Source organism: Hemibagrus wyckioides, linkage group LG08 (genome assembly GCF_019097595.1).
Source record: "Hemibagrus wyckioides isolate EC202008001 linkage group LG08, SWU_Hwy_1.0, whole genome shotgun sequence".
In the NCBI taxonomy this organism is placed as follows: Eukaryota; Metazoa; Chordata; class Actinopteri; order Siluriformes; family Bagridae; genus Hemibagrus; species Hemibagrus wyckioides.
The window spans coordinates 23,526,876-23,546,875 of record NC_080717.1 but is presented as its reverse complement, the minus strand read 5'-3'; the positions used below and the strand labels follow the sequence as shown (position 1 = coordinate 23,546,875).

The window sequence follows — 20,000 nt, the reverse complement described above, 5'->3', positions numbered from 1 at the left end:
TAATTTAAGAATCGTAATGTAAAAGCTGTGATTGTTCTGACATGAAGCTTTAAATTTGTTTGGGTTTTTTTTTTTTGTTGCAGCTTAATGTTTTGCATTTATTTGAATTACTTTCTTGGTGAGACAGATGGTTATAATTTTTTTTTTTTTTTTTTTTACAACAACAACAGTACTGATAATACTTGCTAGTTCAGCTGCCTTGGTGAGCACAGACAGACAGACAGATAGACAGACAGACAGAGAGACAGACAGATAGACAGGTTTCCCCACAGCCCATTTCGGTGAGTGTAAAAATAGCAAGCATTGTCCCGTGAGTGTGTGTGTGTGTGTGTCTGTGTTTTCAGAAATGTGTTCATCATGATGCATGTGTCCTTGTGCATTCCTGCGGTGTGAGGCGCGCGCTCTCCGTTCTGTATAAAGGCGCGCGCCTCCTCCATTCACCCTCATTAATACACACGCGCTGCTGCGCTGAGTCTCTCACGCTCTCATTTATCACAGACACGGTCTGCTTCTTCTTCTTCTTTTTCTTCTTCTTCTTCTTCTCACGCCCATTAGAAAATAGCAACTACATTCAACAAGACCACGAGAATTAAAACACACACACACACACACACCGGCTATCCGCAGTGTAAAGTTCAACATTATCCACTCTGCACTTCACGTCCGCGCGCGACAAGTCTTTTTCAGCACTGAGGTATAAAAGCACGCGCACAGCAGCGGGAAGATGACGAGCCATCAAGAGGAGAACCGGACCTGGCCCGACACGGACCTTGGCTTCGAGGAGGAGGACGAGATGCCTTCAGCGGAGAAGGACCTGGCCGAGGACGCGCCGTGGAAGAAGATCCAGCAGAACACCTTCACCAGGTGGTGCAACGAGCACCTGAAGTGCATCAACAAGACAGTGACGGATCTGCAGCGCGACCTAGGCGACGGCCTGAAGCTCATCGCCCTGCTCGAGGTGCTGAGCCAGAAGAAGATGTACCGCAAACACCACGTCAGGCCCAACTTCAGGCAGATGAAGCTGGAGAACGTCTCCGTGGCGCTCGAGTTTCTCGACCGCGAGCACATCAAACTCGTCTCAATCGGTAGGAAACCTTCTGCTTTTGTCTGCTAATTTTAGTTTTTTTTAATTAATGAAAGATGTTTAGAAACTTATGACGTCATATATCCTCTTTACTTCTTACATACTAACTACTTTTAGTCTTAACTTATTATAACACTGTGTCTTCAAAGAGGGAGTAATAGAAAAGTTTTTACACAAAATCCGATAATTAACAAACACAAAAACATCTAAATCCACATAGTCACTCTGTCAGGGGTGCCAATACTTAAACTATAAAACTAAGGGAAAACATCGTAAAATAAATAAAAAGATAAAATAATCATTTCAAAAAGGCAGAGTAAAATGTGTTTCTGCTTTAATTCATTTCATTTTGTTAGATAACAGATCGAGGGGGTGTGGTCCGATAAAAAAAATAATAACTCTTGATCACTTAAGGGGGCGGGGTCAGAGGGATGAGTGATGTGAGGGGGAGGGGCCAGAGGAATGGAGAGAAGAAGTTTCCTGAATGCATTTATTCAGTGATGGTGATATTTGCGATCCTTTTGGTGAATTGTGACGTAGTTGATTATATAATAGACTTTATTTACATACACTTTTCCAGAAATATCAGCAAATCAGATCAGATCAGATCACTGAGCTCTAATAATGATTGATATCGGTCTCATGGAGTAAATCTGGTGTGTTATTGCCCCTCAGCTCTGCCCTTAACTCAATGGTAATATAACAGTGAAGACGCAGCTGCTGCTGCGGTTTATGGTGGATGTTTCTAGAAGTGTCTCTCTGTCTGACACACACACACACACACACACACACACACACACACACACACACACACACACACACACACACACACACACACACACACACACACACACACACACACACACACACACACACACACACACACACACACACACACACACACACACTATCGTCTGCGCAGAAGCACATGGCTGGGGTTCCTGAGTGACTCATGGGTGGTAAAATATCTCTCTCTCTCACCAACACTCACCACGGGCTGAAAATAACCTGCCAAAGTGTGTGTGTGTGTGTATGTGTGGGTCCTGAAGGTCACTCTTGTGTATAAGAGGGCAGAAGGTCAGCAGTGTGTGTTACACAGCACTAATCATTTCCCTAGAATCACATGAAGTCATAATTTTACACACACACACACACACACTATGTCATTTTTATGCCTTTGTTGAGAGAAAACATTCCTGAGTGTGACTTCTTTTTTAGAAGCTAGCGCAGACCTGAGACACTGGTGGCACATCATGCATGAGGAATACCTCTCTCTCTCTCTCTCTCTCTTGCTCTCTCTCTCTCTTGCTGGACATAGAGCTGACTAACATCTCTGTTCATTAGCGCTAATAGCTAAAATAGCTAATGAGAGAGAGAGATAGAGAGAGACCGGAGAGGCTCCTGAATGGATGAATTAAACTCAGACATGACAGCCAATCTGATCACTTCAGCAAGATTCCTCCATGTTTTCCCAATGACAGGGCACATGGAGGGGGCGGGGCTAATTAGCATACAGACATTTACATGTATTTATGTTATTTATAATCTGTGATTTTTTAACATTGTTTGGTGTATAGCAGAAATTCACACCAACACAGCACACTACTCATGTACCTTTTTGTTCAGTTAAACAAATAAAGAGTTTAAAAGCCAAATAATGATTAACATCAGATATATTTAATGATGTTAAACCATGTCATTAACACACTAACACATGAACACACACTAACACATGCTAACACACGCTAACACACACTAACACACGCTAACACACACTAACATACAATAACACACTAACACATGAATAAACGCTCACACACACACTAACACGCTAAAACACTAACACATTAACACACACTAATACACTAACACACGCTAACACACTAACACACAATAGCACACTAACACACAATAGCACACTAACACATTAACACACATTGACACACACTAACACACAGCCAAGTTTAGATTAGACACCAGACTCCTATCTCTGAAATATCTGACTTCAGAGTCCAATAAAATTCATCACACCACTGTGTGAACACACAAAACGCTGTAATGGAGTAAAACACTACATCTGATCTGATTGTGTCTGATCTGATCTGTCTATGTCTGATCTGTCTGTGTCTGCTCTGATCTGTCTGTATCTGATCTGATCTGTCTGTGTCTGGTCTGATCTGATCTGTCTGTGTCTGCTCTGACCTGTCTGTATCTGATCTGAGCTGTCTGTGTCTGGTCTGATCTGATCCGTCTGTGTCTGATCTGATCCGTCTGTGTCTGATCTGATCCGTCTGTGTCTGATCTGATCCGTCTGTGTCTGATCTGATCTGTCTGTATCTGATCTGATCTGATCTGTCTGTGTCTGATCTGTGTCTGATCTGTCTGTGTTTGATCTGATGTGTCTGTGTCTGATCTGATCTACAGACAGTAAGGCGATCGTGGATGGGAACCTGAAGCTGATTCTGGGTATGATCTGGACCCTGATCCTGCACTACTCCATCTCCATGCCCATGTGGGATGATGAGGAGGAGGACGAGGAGAAGAAGAAGCTCACTCCCAAACAGCGTCTGCTCGGCTGGATCCAGAACAAAGTCCCTCAACTTCCCATCAACAACTTCAACCGTGACTGGAGGGACGGAAAAGCACTCGGGGCGCTGGTGGATAACTGTGCACCAGGTACACACGTACACACACACACACACACACACACACACACAACAACAACAACAGGAGCTAACTTAAATGTAACTATAAACAGATAAAAAGTATAATTTGTTGTTCTTTAATATATTGTACTGGTTGGTAAATTGCTGCAGTATGAGAGGACACTGTGCTGACTCCTCCTCCTGCAGTATCCATGGTAACAGCAGTGTGTGTAATAAACATCACAATATATTTATATCGACGATTATTGACACATGCTTAGTGTCACTGAGAGGAAAAGCTGTGTGTGTGTGTGTGTGTGTGAGTTTTCACCAGGTCAAATACTTATCCCCTGAGCAGAGCTTTTTATAAAACACATTTTATTAACACACACACACACACACACACAGGGATTCATAGGTTAAGATTTATCACTGCAGCCTGGGTTTAGAAAGGATTATGAAGTTTTACCCTCAGTGTGACTGTGTGTGTGTGTGTGTGTGTGTGTTGTAGTGTATTTGACATTTAGCAGAACAACCAACCACCATGACCATACAGGGCTGTGTTTTCTTATGAGGAAGAAAAGCAGGAACACACGCACACACACACACAGACGAGATTCAGCTCTTCTAACACTCCCGCAGTTCCTCGGTGCACTAATAAGGACATGTCCGAGTTTAATTCAGGACGTTTCCACAGAAGTCTGTGTTTATCATCACTCTGTAGAGCCATTATCTGCACTCAGGGTTCTGCTAAGTTCCTGAGGGAAAACAGAGGAACTTCACCCAAGTGATGTTCCTCAGACACGTTTATTTCAAATAGAAGCTTGAGGAACATGTCTGAGTTTCATTCTGTGTCTTCTGCCTCACTATAACTGACTCTCTCTACACTGGTACTCACAATAACTGTTTTTCTAAATCTTTGTGTGTGTGTGTGTGTTTGTAGGCTTGTGTCCAGATTGGGAGACATGGGATCCGAATAAGCCGGTGCAGAACGCACGAGAGGCCATGCAGCAGGCAGACGATTGGCTTGGAGTGCCACAGGTGATTGCACACAGACACACACACACACACATACACACACACAAACAGACATTTGCTCATGACATTTGCTTTTAATGGCATGCCTGGTCATTAACACTGTGCTTGACCTTTAACCTGCAGGTTATCGCCCCTGAGGAGATCGTTGACCCAGATGTAGATGAGCACTCAGTCATGACGTATCTCTCTCAGTTCCCTAAGGCCAAACTGAAACCTGGAGCTCCCATCAAACCCAAACAGCTGCACCCCAAAAAGGCCAAAGCCTACGGACCAGGTGGGTCACGTCCCTAATCTTCACTGAGGGCCGCATTCAGAGACATAACATTAGTGTTTACGCTAGGGGAAGTTCTTGGTGTCGAATTACATGGCTGCTTTATTTATATCGAGATCTGACTGTTTCTTGTACACAACAAAATCCATGAGACACTATATCCAGGTCATCATGACACATTTACATATATGTGTTTAGTTAAGAGTTGTGTGAGTATTCTGATATCTGGATGTTAATGTAAACGAACTGGATAGGAATTGAGCCGGAAGGAAACATGGTGCTGAAACCAACACACTTTACGGTGGAGACGCTGGAGGCGGGGCTTGGTGAGGTCATCGTTTATGTGGAGGATCCCGAAGGTCACACTGAAGAAGTATGCTTTGTGTTTCCATAGTAACCTCACAACAACGATAATAACGTCTGTACCACATTTTTGATTATACGAATTAACCTGAGTAAATCTTGACTTGACACTTTCATGTTTTTAGGCTAAAGTTGTTGCCAATAATGACAAGAAGAGGACGTACTCTGTCAGTTACGTTCCCAAAGTGGCCGGACCTCACAAGGTACAACACACCCTGCACTGTTTTTAACCCATTTCTTAATACTCACCTAATAAAGTGTGTTAAAGTTTGGTTTCAGCTCGGTCGTGTCCCTAACTGCATTATAAATTAAACCATGTAGATGTGCTGCAGTTTAAGGCTGTGTGATTTGTGGCTACTGAGTGTGTAGCTAGCAAGTTTGGGTAATAACCATACAGATCTTAACTTATCTGGCTGTTCTTGCTGTCTGGGACACGACCCATGACCCACGGATGTGGATGAAAACATGGTTTGGAATAACGCTGATGTAGTAACAGTGTTCTGGTCTCTCCCTGTCATCAGGGGTTATCTGGAGCTTGTTGTAACCCAGCAGCTGATGGAGCACACATTGATTGTTTTCTTTTTCTGGACGATTCCAGGTGAAGGTGTTGTTTGCCGGACAGGATATCGATAAAAGCCCATTCCAGGTGAACGTGGCTAAAGCTCTCGGTGATCCTAATAAAGTCCAGGCACGAGGTCCGGGTCTGGAGCCCGTGGGAAACGTTGCTCACAAACCCACCTACTTCGACATTTACACTGCAGGTGAATTTCGTACACCCTGTAATAAACCTTCTCACAAACAAAAACATGATTAATTAATTGAACAAATGAATAAATGAGTAAAGAGAGGTGTGGTGTGTGTGCGCTGGTGGCAGGAGCAGGAGCTGGTGATGTCAGCGTGGTGATTACAGACCCTCAGGGGCACAAGGACACGGTGGATGTGATTTTGGAGAAGAAAGGAGATGCTGTGTTCCGCTGCACCTACAAACCCACCACAGAGGGAACATACAGTGTGGAAGTGCTCTTTGCCGGGCAGCCCATTCCCCACAGCCCCTACAGAGTGCATGTCGCTGAGGGTGAGTGTGTGCTTCACCAACAATAACTCCATCCACAGACAATAACCACACCCACCATGAATAACCCCACCCTCACCAATAACCACACCAACCAACAAAATCCCTGCCCACAAACTATAACCACACCCACCACAAACACCCTCTCACCAACCTACAACTCTGTCCCAACTGATAACCACACCCACAACAAATAACCCCACCCTCACCAATAACCACACCAACCAGCAAAATCCCTGCCCACAAACTATAACCACACCCACCACAAACACCCTCTCACCAACCTACAACTCTGTCCCAACTGATAACCACACCCACCACAAATAATCCCACCCTCACCATAACCACACCAACCAATAACCATACACACAGATACCCCTGTCACCCACCCCTTTAGTCCCCACCAAAACTAAACCCCCCTTATTTCTACACCCAATACCCCGAACATTCTCCTCTGGACAGCCATATTGTTTTATTCTGTTCTCAGAATAAAACAACACTCGTTCAACACGTACACATACTCATCCTGTTGGTTATTAATAATTAAATGAATGAATGATGAATTAGGTTAATCAGATTAAGCTCCTCCCCCACTGCAGTGATGTTAGTATGTGTATGTGTTGTTCCAGCTCCAGTTATTGCGCCTCCTCCTCTACACATTCAGCCACAGTCAGTACGCACTCCACCCCCTGGGAAACACAGACCTAAAGGTGAAGCCTGTCATAAAGCCCGCCCACCTGTCTACAGGTGGTGTGGACTGAGCTTTGCCCCGCCCAGCACAAGCGCAACATGCTCTTGCTCCGCCCCTCAATCTGTGCCAACTCTGCTATGTGCTTAGTGCAGCGCTCACAGAGCTTAATGCTTACTGCAGAGAGTGAGACAGGGAGAGACTGGAGAAGGAAAGAAAGAGACAGCATGAAAGAGCATGGGAGAGACAGACACAGTTTGGGTGTGTGTGTGTGTGAGAGAGAGAGAGAGAGAGAGAGAGAGAGAGAGAGAGATGGATATATAGAAAAAGTGTGTGTATGTTTCATAAAGAAATTAAATATATAGAGCTATAATGATTTCTACATGAACACATAGTGCTCTGTGCCAAATTGGAGGCTAAACTGGAGGCTATGGGGGATATGTACATATATTACTTAGCTACAGTGTTTTGAGTACTGCTCTGTGTGTGTGTGTGTGTGTGTGTGTGAGTGTGTTGATGTTGCTCTGTGCTTTATAAAATGGAAAGCTCTCAGTTTTCTCTGTGCTCATGTTCCGTCTTCAGTGTAAGCAGACTAACACGACACTTCCTCTCCATACAAACACATTTTTATTACATCTTTTTTTTTTACACACCATTTTTAAACATCTAGTTGCTTCCTTTTTAGCGAGCAATGCTAACGCGTGCCGTGCCACTGGGAGAGGACTGCAGCCTAAAGGTGTCCGGGTGAAAGAAGTCGCAGATTTCCGAGTGTTCACTAAAGGAGCAGGAAGTGGAGAGCTCAAAGTGTCTGTTAAGGGCCCTAGTAAGTGCACACTACCATCATCACACCCTATACAATCAGGATAACATTGCCCATGAGACTGAGCTACGTGTGTGTGTGTGTGTGTTAGCGGGAGCGGAGGTGCAGGTGAAGGTGCGAGATGTCGGAGATGGAGTGTATGAGTGCAACTATAAGCCTGTTGTTCCAGGAAAATACATAGTGACAATAACTTGGGGAGGACAGGCCATCCCCCGCAGGTGAGACCTACACACACACACACGCATATAAGACAATAGAAGATGAAGCTATACTGAAATTATATTTTCTGTAGGAACTAATTGATAATTAAAGATAATTAAAGGTAATTATAGTTCACATTCTGAACACACTTTATCTCTGTGAAGGTTTGAACTGTACCTCTTCTGTGTAATATAAATATATATTACTTACATTTTTTATTTTGTGTGTGTGTGTGTTAGCCCGTTTGAAGTGGAAGTTGGTTTGGAGGCGGGGCCACAGAAGGTGCGTGCCTGGGGTCCAGGGTTAGAGACTGGTGTGGTGGGAAAATCAGCCGACTTTGTGGTTGAGGCCATCGGCACTGAGGTCGGCACTCTAGGTGAGTAATGTGTGTGTGTATGTGTGTGTGTGTGTTTTCTCCCTGTAAGCTGACAGCAGCATCTCATCCCTGCAGGTTTCTCGATCGAGGGTCCGTCTCAGGCGAAGATCGAGTGTGATGATAAGGGAGACGGGTCATGTGATGTGAGGTACTGGCCCACTGAGCCGGGAGACTACGCTGTGCACGTCATCTGTGATGATGAGGACATTAAGGACAGCCCCTTTATGGCACACATCCTCCCAGCGCCCAATAACCTGTTCCCTGAGAAGGTATTAAAGTGTTTATTACAGTTTATTACTGATGCCATAAACACTGGACAGTTTCACTGAATCACATGAGAGTTATGTATTCGATATTTTTAATAATTATTGAATAATTCATTTTATTTGATATTTCTGTATGATGTGTCTCACTGCGCTCATTTTCTATTTCTATTTTTACTTCATTGTTTATTTTGTCATCATGCAGTTACTTTACTTTTATCATTTAATTCTGTTTCTTGATTCTAAAGAACTGGTGTGTGTGTGTGTGTGTTCCACAGGTGAAAGCATTTGGTCCTGGTCTTCAGCCCACTGGAGTGATTGTGAATAAACCTGCTGAGTTCACGATCGATGCGCGACAGGCTGGAAACGGAGAGCTGAAGATTTATGCTCAGGTCAGAACCTCCTCCAGAAACACAAGGAACCGAGATGAGAACCTCTCTGGACTTCCATGCTAATTTGTAGAATAATTTAATGTCTTTTTTGGGGGGTTTTGTGGATCACTGTTTCTTAAACAGACCTGAACTATACCACTCTCTCTCTCTGCATCTGTGTGTGTGTGTGTTTGATTCAGGATGCTGAAGGGTGTGTTATTGACATCAAGATCACAGATAAAGGCGATGGTACATTTGTGTGTGTGTACGTTCCCACAAAGCCGATCAAACACACCATCATCATCAGCTGGGGCGGAGTCAATGTTCCAAACAGTCCATTCAGGGTGAGGACAACACACACACACACACACAAAAATCACAATATCTGCTTACGTTATTCATTGTGTGTGTGTGTGTGTGTGTGTGTGTAGGTTCTTGTAGGTGAAGGTTGTCACCCTGAAAAAGTGAAGGTTTATGGTCCTGGTGTGGAGAAAACCGGCCTGAAGTCGAGCGAGCCAACGTACTTCACTGTGGATTGTAGTGAGGCTGGACAAGGTGTGTTTCATTTCACGGAGTGTATCTTATCTTACAGGTCCCTCACTCTGTAGTGTACACTTATCTTACAGGTCCCTCACTCTGTAGTGTACACTTATCTTACAGGTCCCTCACTCTGTAGTGTACACTTATCTTACAGGTCCCTCACTCTGTAGTGTACACTTATCTTACAGGTCCCTCACTCTGTAGTGTACACTTATCTTACAGGTCCCTCACTCTGTAGTGTACACTTATCTTACAGGTCCCTCACTCTGTAGTGTACACTTATCTTACAGGTCCCTCACTCTGTAGTGTACACTTATCTTACAGGTCCCTCACTCTGTAGTGTACACTTATCTTACAGGTCCCTCACTCTGTAGTGTACACTTATCTTACAGGTCCCTCACTCTGTAGTGTACACTTATCTTACAGGTCCCTCACTCTGTAGTGTACACTGCAGTGGCTGAGCTGTGTTACTGGATGTTTGACTTCATGCTGTTTTTGGAGCACTCTTTCACTCTTTAATTGCCATTTTGTTTCTTTTCAAAATATTTCTCTAAGAGCTTTTCCTTTTATAGCATTTTCTGGGCTAAATGTTAATCTGCTGTTCTGTGAACGCCAGTGTCTGACTAGTGTTCATGAGGATGTGCACATGAGTACAGAAAAAGTTTGTAAACGTGATGGCGATGTGTGTTCAGGTGATGTGAGTATCGGGATAAAGTGTGCGGCGGGCGTGGTCGGGCCTGCTGAGGTAGACATCGACTTCGACATCATCAAGAACGACAACGACACGTTCACTGTGAAGTACACGCCTCCTGCTCCGGGACGCTACACCATCATGGTGCTCTTTGCTGATAAGGTAACACACAACAACTACTACACGCTAACAACATGCCACAGTGCAGGGTACAGGTTCAGGTGTTCTCAAGCTATAGTCCGGTTCATGACCTTAACTCTGATTTGCAGATATCAGGCTGGGGTGGGGGCAGGCTGTGTGGGTTTCTCAAACTTATCCTCACGTAATAAATGGAATCATATTTCTCTCGTCATCAAGCGACACAAATATCACACAAAAGATGTAAATGTGTTACAAGTGCAGTTAATAATAATTAGTGAGCTGTGAAATTTTCAGTATTATCATGGTATAGTACAGAACATATAGCATAACATAAAATAGGAATTTCTAGTAAAAATCTGTTCTGTGTGTTTCATTCTCAGGAAATTCCTCACAGTCCCTTCAAGGTGAAAGTCGAACCATCTCACGATGCTGGAAAAGTGCGAGCAGAGGGACCTGGACTCAACAAAACAGGCTAGTCATGCTAATGGGTTAATGAGAACAGGAAGCAATGACCATATAAGGAAAACAAAAAAACGGAAAGGGTCAGAAAGTGTACAGAGGGCAGGGTGATGTAGTGTTTCTTACAGAATCTGATTATTAGTCAGGAAATGTGTTAATGAAAATAATTAAGCATTAACACAAGGTCACTGTACAGGTGTTCAGGTGGCCACGCCCACACACTTCACCATTTACACCAAGGGAGCCGGGAAGGCGAAGCCTGAGGTCCTCTTCAGCACGGGGCAGAAAGGAAACGCCGTGAAAGACTTTGAGATCATCGATAATCATGATTACTCCTACACCGTAAAATACACACCACTTCAGCAGGTGAGAGATACCAGAGTGTAAAACGCCTGCAGAGATAACAGCGGAATGTTAGCTAGCTGAATAAACTACATATGACATCACTATTACAGATAACGTCATTATTGTGTGTGTGTAATTGCAGGGTAATATGAGTATCTCAGTGAAATATGGCGGTGAACCGGTTCCCAAAAGCCCCTTTAACATCACCGTCGCTCCTCCGTTGGACCTGAACAAAGTCCGGGTGCGAGGTCTCGACAAGAGTGAGTTTCTCATAAGCTCTCTTTATCACATGTTGTTCATTGCACAGTATATTAGTTAGCCTTATTTCATGCTGTTTTTGTTTACTCAAGCACTCATGCCTCGGAATATTCCAGAACACGTGCTGAATTAGCGATTGATGCTGAGTGCTAATGCTACAGTGCCATTTCAGTTCTTCTGTGTAATTTTAATTCTTTAACAGTATATCTGAGGTGAATATGTTGACGTTTTGGATGGTTCTGTCTCACACTGTGTCTTGGCATCTTGTGTTATTTTTGTTTTCACCACAAATACTTAAATTACACTGCAATAGCTAGTCAGCTTTTTGCTAGCAAATTTGTTTTAGAGGCATCTGAGTCTCTCATACAGGAACATCCTCAAGATGAAGAGACGATAAATTGGTCGACTTTAGTAAACTCTGAAGAGGAATTGATGTTTATCAGATGTATTTCTACTTCCTAGTTAATGTTTCTTATGGTGCATTAGTTATTTTTTATTAGCATAACTGTGATTTCCCTGTTTCCCTGCTAGCTTAACTCTAATAAAGCAATAGATCCTATAATAATATAGTAATATAAGTATTTTTATTAGGAGCGTGTTAGGTATTGTCTTATTGTGGTGTGTGTGTGTGTGTCTCAGAGGTGGAGGTTGGGAAGGATCAGGAGTTCACGGTGAACACACAGGGCGCGGGTGGACAGGGCGAAATCGGCGTGAAGATGATCTCTCCGTCCGGTCGGCCGATTCCCTGCAAGTTAGAGACGGACCGAGCCAAAGAGGAAACAAGTGTGAAGTACATTCCCCCTGAGGAGGGACCCTACAAAGTGGATGTCAGCTATGATGGAAACCCTGTACAAGGAAGTCCCTTCACCGTGGAGGCTCTCATGCCAGCTGACCCCACAAAGGTATGAGCCGTGTCCATAACCACACGCCCTGTTCACTGTATAGTGTGAAATAAAAACACTGTATGAAATGTTCTGTATGTTCTCCTGAATCTTGTGGTTCTTCTTCAGGTGCGTGCATATGGTCCTGGCCTGCAGGGAGGCATTGTGGGTAAACCAGCTCCGTTTACCATAGACACTAAGGGGGCAGGAGTGGGTGGGCTCGGTCTGACGGTTGAGGGTCCGTGTGAGGCGAAAATTGAGTGCCAGGATAATGGAGACGGAACCTGTTCCGTGTCCTACCTGCCCACTGAGCCTGGAGACTACAGCATCAACATCCTGTTCGGCGGCTCCCATGTGCCTGGGTCGCCCTTCGTGGCAAAGGTGCGCCCAGCACTAGACGCCGGCCGGGTGGTGGTGAGCGGACCAGGGCTGGAGCGGGCCACTGCAGGGAGCGTAGCGTCATTCACTGTGGACTGCAGCCGTGCCGGAGACGCTGAGCTCACTGTGGAGATTGTGTCCGATTCCGGGGCCAAAGCCGAGGTTCACATCCTCAACAACAACGACGGAACCTTCTCTGTCACCTACACGCCCTCCTCACACGGACCCTACACCATCAGCATCCGCTACGGGGGGCACATGGTCCCAAAATGTCCTATTCGCCTGCAGGTGGAACCTGCCATCAACACCAGTGGCGTGAAGGTGTATGGGCCGGGAGTGGAGCCTACGGGTGAGTTTGCCTCTGGGTCCTAAAGCTTGATGGGTTTCTGCTCGAACTATATTCATCAAGCAACTCCATAATTCTTTAAATAGGATAAAGACAGTACGATCAATCCTCTGTGTGTGTTTGTGTGCAGGGGTACTGAGAGAAGTGAGCACACATTTCATCGTGGATGCTCGCTCGCTGACCAAAACTGGTGGTAATCATGTGACAGTGCGCATCATCAGTCCATCAGGCAGCAGCACAGATGCCTACATCATGGATAAAGGAGACGGAACATACAGGGTGGAGTACACTGCCTTCCAGGATGGTACATTCATGCTTATTTATATGTCCATTATTTATTTAATTAACAGAGAAAGAGACAGACAGACAGACAAGGCAATGATTATAGCCAGAGATCTATTAGATACTGGAACTGGAATGAAAGCAAAAGCGAAAACAGGAGAACTAAGAGAACCAGGAGAACAAGAACTAAAGATAACTAGAGGAAATAGGGCATCTAGAACTAGAACTAAGGGGAACATAGACAGACAGACAGACAGACAGACAGAAACACGACAGCTGTATCATCTTAATAGAGCGAACAGGTGCAGTGTGTGTGTGTGTGTGTGTGTCATTAAACCCCAGTTAAGCCCAGAAGTATCAGGTCATTGTTATAAATAGAGTTCATTATAAACCCCTGATATAAATAGCAAATAAATCACTTTTTTTCTATAGAATCAGACTGGAGCTCCAAGGCTCTGATTTCATGTGTAGTGCCCATTTGGGCTCGAAGAGTTCTTTAGTGGATTCTGACAGTTTGTATCTATAAAGCTGTGTGTGTGTGTGTGTGTGTGTAGGTGTGCACCTGATCGAGGTGTTGTATGATGACGTGGCGGTTCCTAACAGTCCATTCCACGTGTCAGTGGTAGAAGGTTGTGACCCAACACGGGTTCGAGCGTTTGGTCCGGGGCTGGAGAGTGGCCTCGTCAACCAAGCTAACTGTTTCACTGTGGAGACCAGGTACACACACACACACACACTGTTTTCCTCTTCTCAAGAACCTCTTGGCACCCATCTTAAATACCTGAGTGAAGTCGAGTTTTCCTTGATTAACTTAGCTAGATAATCTCTCTCTCTCTCTCTGTGTCTCTTTCTCTCTCTGTCTCTCTTTCTCCACAGGGGGGCAGGGACTGGAGGGCTGGGTCTCACTATTGAGGGTGCATCTGAGGCTAAAATGTCATGTAAAGACAACAAGGATGGCAGCTGCAGTGTAGAGTATGTCCCCTTCATCTCAGGGAGCTACGACATCAACATCACCTACGGAGGACGACCTATTCCAGGTACACACACACACACACTAACTAATGATAATATTTTTATTATTATTATTATTATTATTATTATTATTATTATTATTATTATTATTATTATTATTATTATTATTATCATTATGTGTGTGTGTGTGTGTGTTGAGCAGGTAGTCCATTTCATGTCCCTGTTAAAGACGTGGTGGACGTCAGTAAGGTGAAGTGTTCAGGACCAGGACTGGGCAGTGGAGTCAGAGCGAATGTCCCACAATCCTTCACTGTGGACTGCAGCAAAGCGGGAAATGCAGCACTGGACGTTCAGCTGTATGGACCCACAGGTAACACACACACACACACACACATACATTTATCATCTGCACTTTATTACCACCTGCTGGTGTGTTTTGTCCTGTTAGTGTTGCTGTAGTGTATTTCTCTATTTGTCTTATATGGGACAGCAGTGTTGGTGGCTGTAATACTGTGTGTGTGTGTGTGTGTAACAGGTACTACAGAACCAGTCAGTGTTATTAGTAAAGGTGATGGCACACACACTGTAAACTACACACCTGCTCATGAAGGACCGTACACAGTGGGTGTTAAATACGCAAACCAGGATGTCCCACGCAGGTCAGTAGTGTAGTGTGTATGTGTATGTGTGTGTCTGTGTGTGTGTGTGTGTGTATATAATCTGATGTGTGTTTGTGTTACAGTCCGTTTAAGGTCCACTCTGGCCCGACTTATGATGCCAGTAAGGTTCGTGCGAGCGGTCCGGGACTCGACTCAGCGGGCGTGGCAGCAAGTATACCGGTGGAGTTCACCATTGATGCCCGCGATGCAGGGGAGGGGCTACTGACCGTACAGATACTGGTGAGTGTGTGTGTGTGTGTGTAGGTGGGCAGTTTTGTGTGCAACTGTGTGTTTGTTTTCATTGTATGGGTTTGTGTGTTGCTTAGATGTTTATCATGAGTGTGTTGTGTACTGTGTGTTGTTATGTTCAGGTGTGTTCAGCTTGTATAGTTGTGTGTGTATATAGTTGTGTATTATACATTACTGAGACACTGTTCTAATCTAAGGTTTTTGTCCTTTGTGTGTGTGTGTGTGTATGTGTTTGTGTGTGTGTGTTGATTCTCCTGCAGGATCCTGAAGGAAAGCCGAAGAAGGCCAGTATTCAGGACAATAAGGATGGCACGTACACGGTGTCCTACGTCCCTGACGTGAGCGGACGTTACACCATCACTATTAAATATGGAGGAGACCAAATTCCCTTCTCACCTTACTCCATCCAGGCCATGCCCACCGGAGACGCCAGCAAGTGTGTGCTCTCAGGTACGGCCACAACACATCACACCTCTCTAGTGCACACTACTGAATAGGGCTCTAGCTCTCTTTACACCAATCACAGCTCTTAGCATGCTCAGGGGGCGTAGCCACAACACCGCCTTGAAATGTTCTATTAAAGTGTCACAAAACTGATTATTTGAATCAGGACAGGACATTTTTCGAATAGGACATTTTGGGACCATTTGCCCCCCATAGCGGATGGTGTAGGGTCCGTGTGACGTTTTATTTTTCTATTTTTTATATTTTCTGTCTTTTTTTTTAAAGTTTGCCTGATTTTTATCAGTTAATATTAAGTTAATAAATCCCAAGATAAATCTTCATGCAGTAAAACTCTGTTTGTGTTCCAGTGTCCATCGGAGGACACGGAGTCGGTGAGTTCCTTTATTTACGTCACATATTTGTATCACTGCTCTGTTTTGTTTACTGGTGTTTTGTTTGTTTTGTGTTCTTTCTTGTATATTGTTTTTTTGTTGCTATTGTTTAATTTTTCAGAGTTATTATTTAATTTGGATGCAATTGTTTATTGTTGCTAATTTGTTGATTTTTTTGTTTTGTTTGTTATTTGTTTCTATTATTTATTGTTTTTTTCATGGTTGTTTGTTTGTTATTTATTGCTGTTGTTGACTGTTGATGTTTATTTGTAATTGTTTGTGTGCTTTTTTTTTGGAGCAGCCAGCCTGGGGCCCAAAATTCAGATGAGTGAGGAGACGGTACTGAGTGTAGACGCTAAAGCTGCAGGGAAAGGGAAGGTGACGTGTAAAGTTCTCACTCCCAACGGAACTGAACTCGACGTGGACGTGATGGAGAACCACGACGGAACCTTCGACATTTACTACACCGCACCTGAGCCAGGAAAATACGTCATCACCATCCGCTTCGGGGGGCAGAACATTCCCAACAGTCCCTTCACCGTACAGGTGAGCATCACTACACACTAAACCCTTATACCTTACACCTCAGCACTCGCTATTAGGAAATATTAAAAGATCTAAGACGTTAATTTAGACATTATATCTGATTTATTCTGAATTCTTTAGTACCTGCAGGAAAGCCTCTGTATAACAGACTGTAGTTCATCTACACTGTTGTGTTTTTCTCTCAAGGCTACTAAGGAACCCGTGATACCAAGAGACACTAAACAGCCCATGTTTCGTCCCCTTAACCTGCTCATCCCCTTCAGTCCTCAGCAGGGAGCGCTAACAGGTACAATCAGAGCAGAGCCTCACACTTAACCTGTACATTTATTAAGTACAGGAAATCAGTTTTATTGTGTGTGTGTGTGTTACAGGTGAGGTTCGCATGCCGTCAGGTAAAACGGCTCGTCCTCTGATTAAGGACAATAAGGACGGCACCATCACAGTGAAATACGTCCCTACAGAAGGAGGACTGCATGAGATGGACATCAAATATGATGGAAATCACATCCCAGGTACTCCAGCTTCCTGCTCACCCACAACTCACCTCTTTCACACTGAGGACTTATACTCTCGCACTGTATCGTGATAGCCCATGCTGGTGGACAGACGCCTCGTCTTTGAATCCAGAGAGATGTAAATAAAGCAAAAATGGAACAGAACTGATGTCTGATTCCCTCCACAGGAAGTCCCATGCAGTTCTATGTGGACACTGCTGACAGCACCATGGTGACGGCGTACGGCCCCGGTCTGTGTCACGGCACGGTGAACAAACCCGCCACCTTTACTGTCGTCACCAAAAACGCTAAAGAAGGTAAATGACACGGCTGAGGAAACTCGATAAACTCGAATTCAATATGATTCAACAAGATTCAATATGCCTGATGCCGTATAGATGGATAAAGTGTGTGTGTGTGTGTGTGTGTGTGTGTAGGTGGTCTGTCTCTGGCAGTAGAAGGACCATCTAAAGCTGAGATCAGCTGTAAGGACAATAAAGATGGGACATGTACCGTGTCCTACCTGCCCACTGCCCCAGGAGATTACAACATCATTGTTAAATTTGATGGCAAACACATTCCTGGCAGTCCCTTCACTGCAAAGATCACAGGTATGGCTAAGGGCTAAGGACTAAGGGCTAGGGGCTAGGGTAAGCACAGTGTATGGATGAAGTTATGGGTTAAAGATTAAAATGAATCCAAAAATACACAAAACACACCTGAGACCATCAGAGAATGTGAATCAGTTCAAACTGCAGCATATCAGAGTAAATCAACATGTGTGTGTGTGTGTGTGTAGGTGATGACTCTCTCAGGACGTCTCAGCTGAACGTGGGAACTGCAGCCGATGTTTCTCTGAAGATTAGTGAGACGGATTTGAGCTCGTTGACCGCCAGCATCAGAGCTCCATCAGGAGCAGAGCAGCCCTGTTTACTGAAACACCTCCCGAACAGACACATCGGTACACACCTTTACATTTTACCTTTACATTTATCTCATTAAGGACCTTTCTCAAGTGTGTGTGTGTGTGTGTGTGTGTGCACTGCAGGTCTATCCTTTACACCTAAGGAAGTGGGTGAACATGAAGTGAGTGTGCGTAAGGGCGGAGCTCACGTTAATAACAGCCCCTTTAAGATCACAGTGGGAGCCTCAGAGATCGGAGACGCCAGCCGAGTTCGAGCGTTCGGAAAGGGACTCACTGACGCTCACACCTTCAACATCGCAGAGTTCTACGTGGACACCAGGAACGCAGGTGAGACAGGGAGAGTGAGACGGGGAGGCTAAGACAGGGGGAGACTGAAAGAGAAAATGAAAGAAGAAGGCAAAGCTAGTCAAAAAGGAGAGACAATGTGAGAACGATAGAGAAAGTAAGCGAGACAGAGAGATACAGACAAGTGAGAGCAGGAGTAAGAAGATGAGGCATTGGGAAGGAAAGTAAAAGGAGGAGAGACAGATAGACAGAGAAATAATACAGAGAAGTACAAGAGAATGAAAAAGGAAGTAGAGAAAGGAGAAATTGAGACAAAAATAGAAAGTGAATCTGATGGATCTGTCTGTCTGTCTGTCTGTCAGGTTATGGAGGACTGGGTCTGTCCATTGAGGGACCAAGCAAAGTGGACATCAAATGTGAGGACGTTGAAGACGGGACATGTAGAGTGACCTACTGCCCCACCGAACCAGGAAATTACATCATCAACATCAAATTCGCAGATAAACACATCCCAGGTCAGACTATATTTCTCTTTCTCTCTCTCTCTCTCTCTCTCTCTCTCTCTCTCTCTCTTTCTCTGTCTGTCTCTTTCTCTCTCTCTGTCTGTCTTTGTCTGTCTCTACCTGTCTATCTCTCTGTCTCTCTCTCTGTCTCTTCCACTCTCTGTCTCTGCCTCTGCCTCTGCCTCTCTCTCTCTCTCTCTCTCTCTGTCTCTCTCTGGTTTTGAGGCAGATTGACAGCTGAAATGATCACATGGTGTTATCCCTACCCACAGGAAGTCCATATACGGTAAAGGTGACAGGTGAAGGGAGGATGAAGGAGAGCATCACGAGGAGGAGACATGCTCCATCCATCGCCTCCGTCGGAAGCCTGTGTGACCTCAACCTCAAAATCCCTGGTGAGGACAAAACACCCAACACACACTTCCCATTACACACTTTCCCTCATACACTTACCATTTTCTCTTTGTCTGTCTATCTCTCTCTCTCTCTCTCTCTGTCTCTCTCTCATTAGGGAATTGGTTTCAGATGGTCTCGGCTCAGGAGCGTCTGACTCGGACATTCACACGCAGCAGTCACATGTACACACGCACTGAGAGGACGGAGATCAGTAAGACACGTGGAGGGGAGACGAAGCGTGAGGTTCACGTGGAGGAGAGCAGACAGGTTGGTGGGGATCCCTTCAGAGACGTGTTCGGATCTTTCCTCGGCCGGGAGAGCTTCAGTGGCTTCGGCTCTCTCACCGCCAAACCTGATGGTAAACAGCCAATCATGGACACTTTATTCTCGACATTTCTGTAGTACAGTAATTTGGGGGTGGGACCATGTTTGAGCTCAGTTTGTGATGTCACAAAATTACAGGGCCAATTACTGTCACTTCACTCCTGAGTGAGCTAGTACTGTGCTTGCCTTAGCTAGTGCACTCAGGAGAGAGGTGCTCTTGCTCTAGGTAGGGCACTTGGGAGTGAAGTACCCTCGCTCTAGGTAGGGCACTCGGGAGTGATGCGCCCTCGCTCTAGGT

General features: G+C 44.8%; 1 protein-coding gene across 2 annotated transcripts in view; it reads left to right on the top strand.

The window, feature by feature from the left end:
• The first annotated feature begins 444 nt into the window (after window positions 1-444).
• Window positions 445-20,000, top strand: part of LOC131358111 (filamin-C-like) — a 23,752-nt gene continuing 4,196 nt past the window's right edge. The window contains exons 1-40 of one of the 2 annotated variants that reach the window (XM_058397644.1): window positions 445-1,085; window positions 3,509-3,760; window positions 4,673-4,770; window positions 4,891-5,041; window positions 5,293-5,411; window positions 5,527-5,604; window positions 6,000-6,162; window positions 6,276-6,476; window positions 7,103-7,183; window positions 7,847-7,984; window positions 8,073-8,199; window positions 8,422-8,558; window positions 8,634-8,827; window positions 9,100-9,213; window positions 9,393-9,536; window positions 9,624-9,747; window positions 10,425-10,585; window positions 10,945-11,035; window positions 11,220-11,389; window positions 11,511-11,628; window positions 12,266-12,528; window positions 12,637-13,234; window positions 13,362-13,535; window positions 14,068-14,230; window positions 14,390-14,550; window positions 14,688-14,855; window positions 15,021-15,144; window positions 15,228-15,384; window positions 15,654-15,843; window positions 16,206-16,229; window positions 16,531-16,775; window positions 16,962-17,061; window positions 17,147-17,287; window positions 17,458-17,586; window positions 17,707-17,880; window positions 18,069-18,230; window positions 18,318-18,521; window positions 18,842-18,994; window positions 19,255-19,377; window positions 19,494-19,736. In XM_058397644.1, coding sequence (XP_058253627.1) covers window positions 725-1,085; window positions 3,509-3,760; window positions 4,673-4,770; window positions 4,891-5,041; window positions 5,293-5,411; window positions 5,527-5,604; window positions 6,000-6,162; window positions 6,276-6,476; window positions 7,103-7,183; window positions 7,847-7,984; window positions 8,073-8,199; window positions 8,422-8,558; window positions 8,634-8,827; window positions 9,100-9,213; window positions 9,393-9,536; window positions 9,624-9,747; window positions 10,425-10,585; window positions 10,945-11,035; window positions 11,220-11,389; window positions 11,511-11,628; window positions 12,266-12,528; window positions 12,637-13,234; window positions 13,362-13,535; window positions 14,068-14,230; window positions 14,390-14,550; window positions 14,688-14,855; window positions 15,021-15,144; window positions 15,228-15,384; window positions 15,654-15,843; window positions 16,206-16,229; window positions 16,531-16,775; window positions 16,962-17,061; window positions 17,147-17,287; window positions 17,458-17,586; window positions 17,707-17,880; window positions 18,069-18,230; window positions 18,318-18,521; window positions 18,842-18,994; window positions 19,255-19,377; window positions 19,494-19,736 — 6,718 coding nt within the window. In that variant the 5' untranslated portion in view covers window positions 445-724. The remainder of the gene's footprint in view (window positions 1,086-3,508; window positions 3,761-4,672; window positions 4,771-4,890; window positions 5,042-5,292; window positions 5,412-5,526; window positions 5,605-5,999; window positions 6,163-6,275; window positions 6,477-7,102; window positions 7,184-7,846; window positions 7,985-8,072; window positions 8,200-8,421; window positions 8,559-8,633; window positions 8,828-9,099; window positions 9,214-9,392; window positions 9,537-9,623; window positions 9,748-10,424; window positions 10,586-10,944; window positions 11,036-11,219; window positions 11,390-11,510; window positions 11,629-12,265; window positions 12,529-12,636; window positions 13,235-13,361; window positions 13,536-14,067; window positions 14,231-14,389; window positions 14,551-14,687; window positions 14,856-15,020; window positions 15,145-15,227; window positions 15,385-15,653; window positions 15,844-16,205; window positions 16,230-16,530; window positions 16,776-16,961; window positions 17,062-17,146; window positions 17,288-17,457; window positions 17,587-17,706; window positions 17,881-18,068; window positions 18,231-18,317; window positions 18,522-18,841; window positions 18,995-19,254; window positions 19,378-19,493; window positions 19,737-20,000) is intronic. The other variant, XM_058397645.1, reaches the window with a different exon arrangement.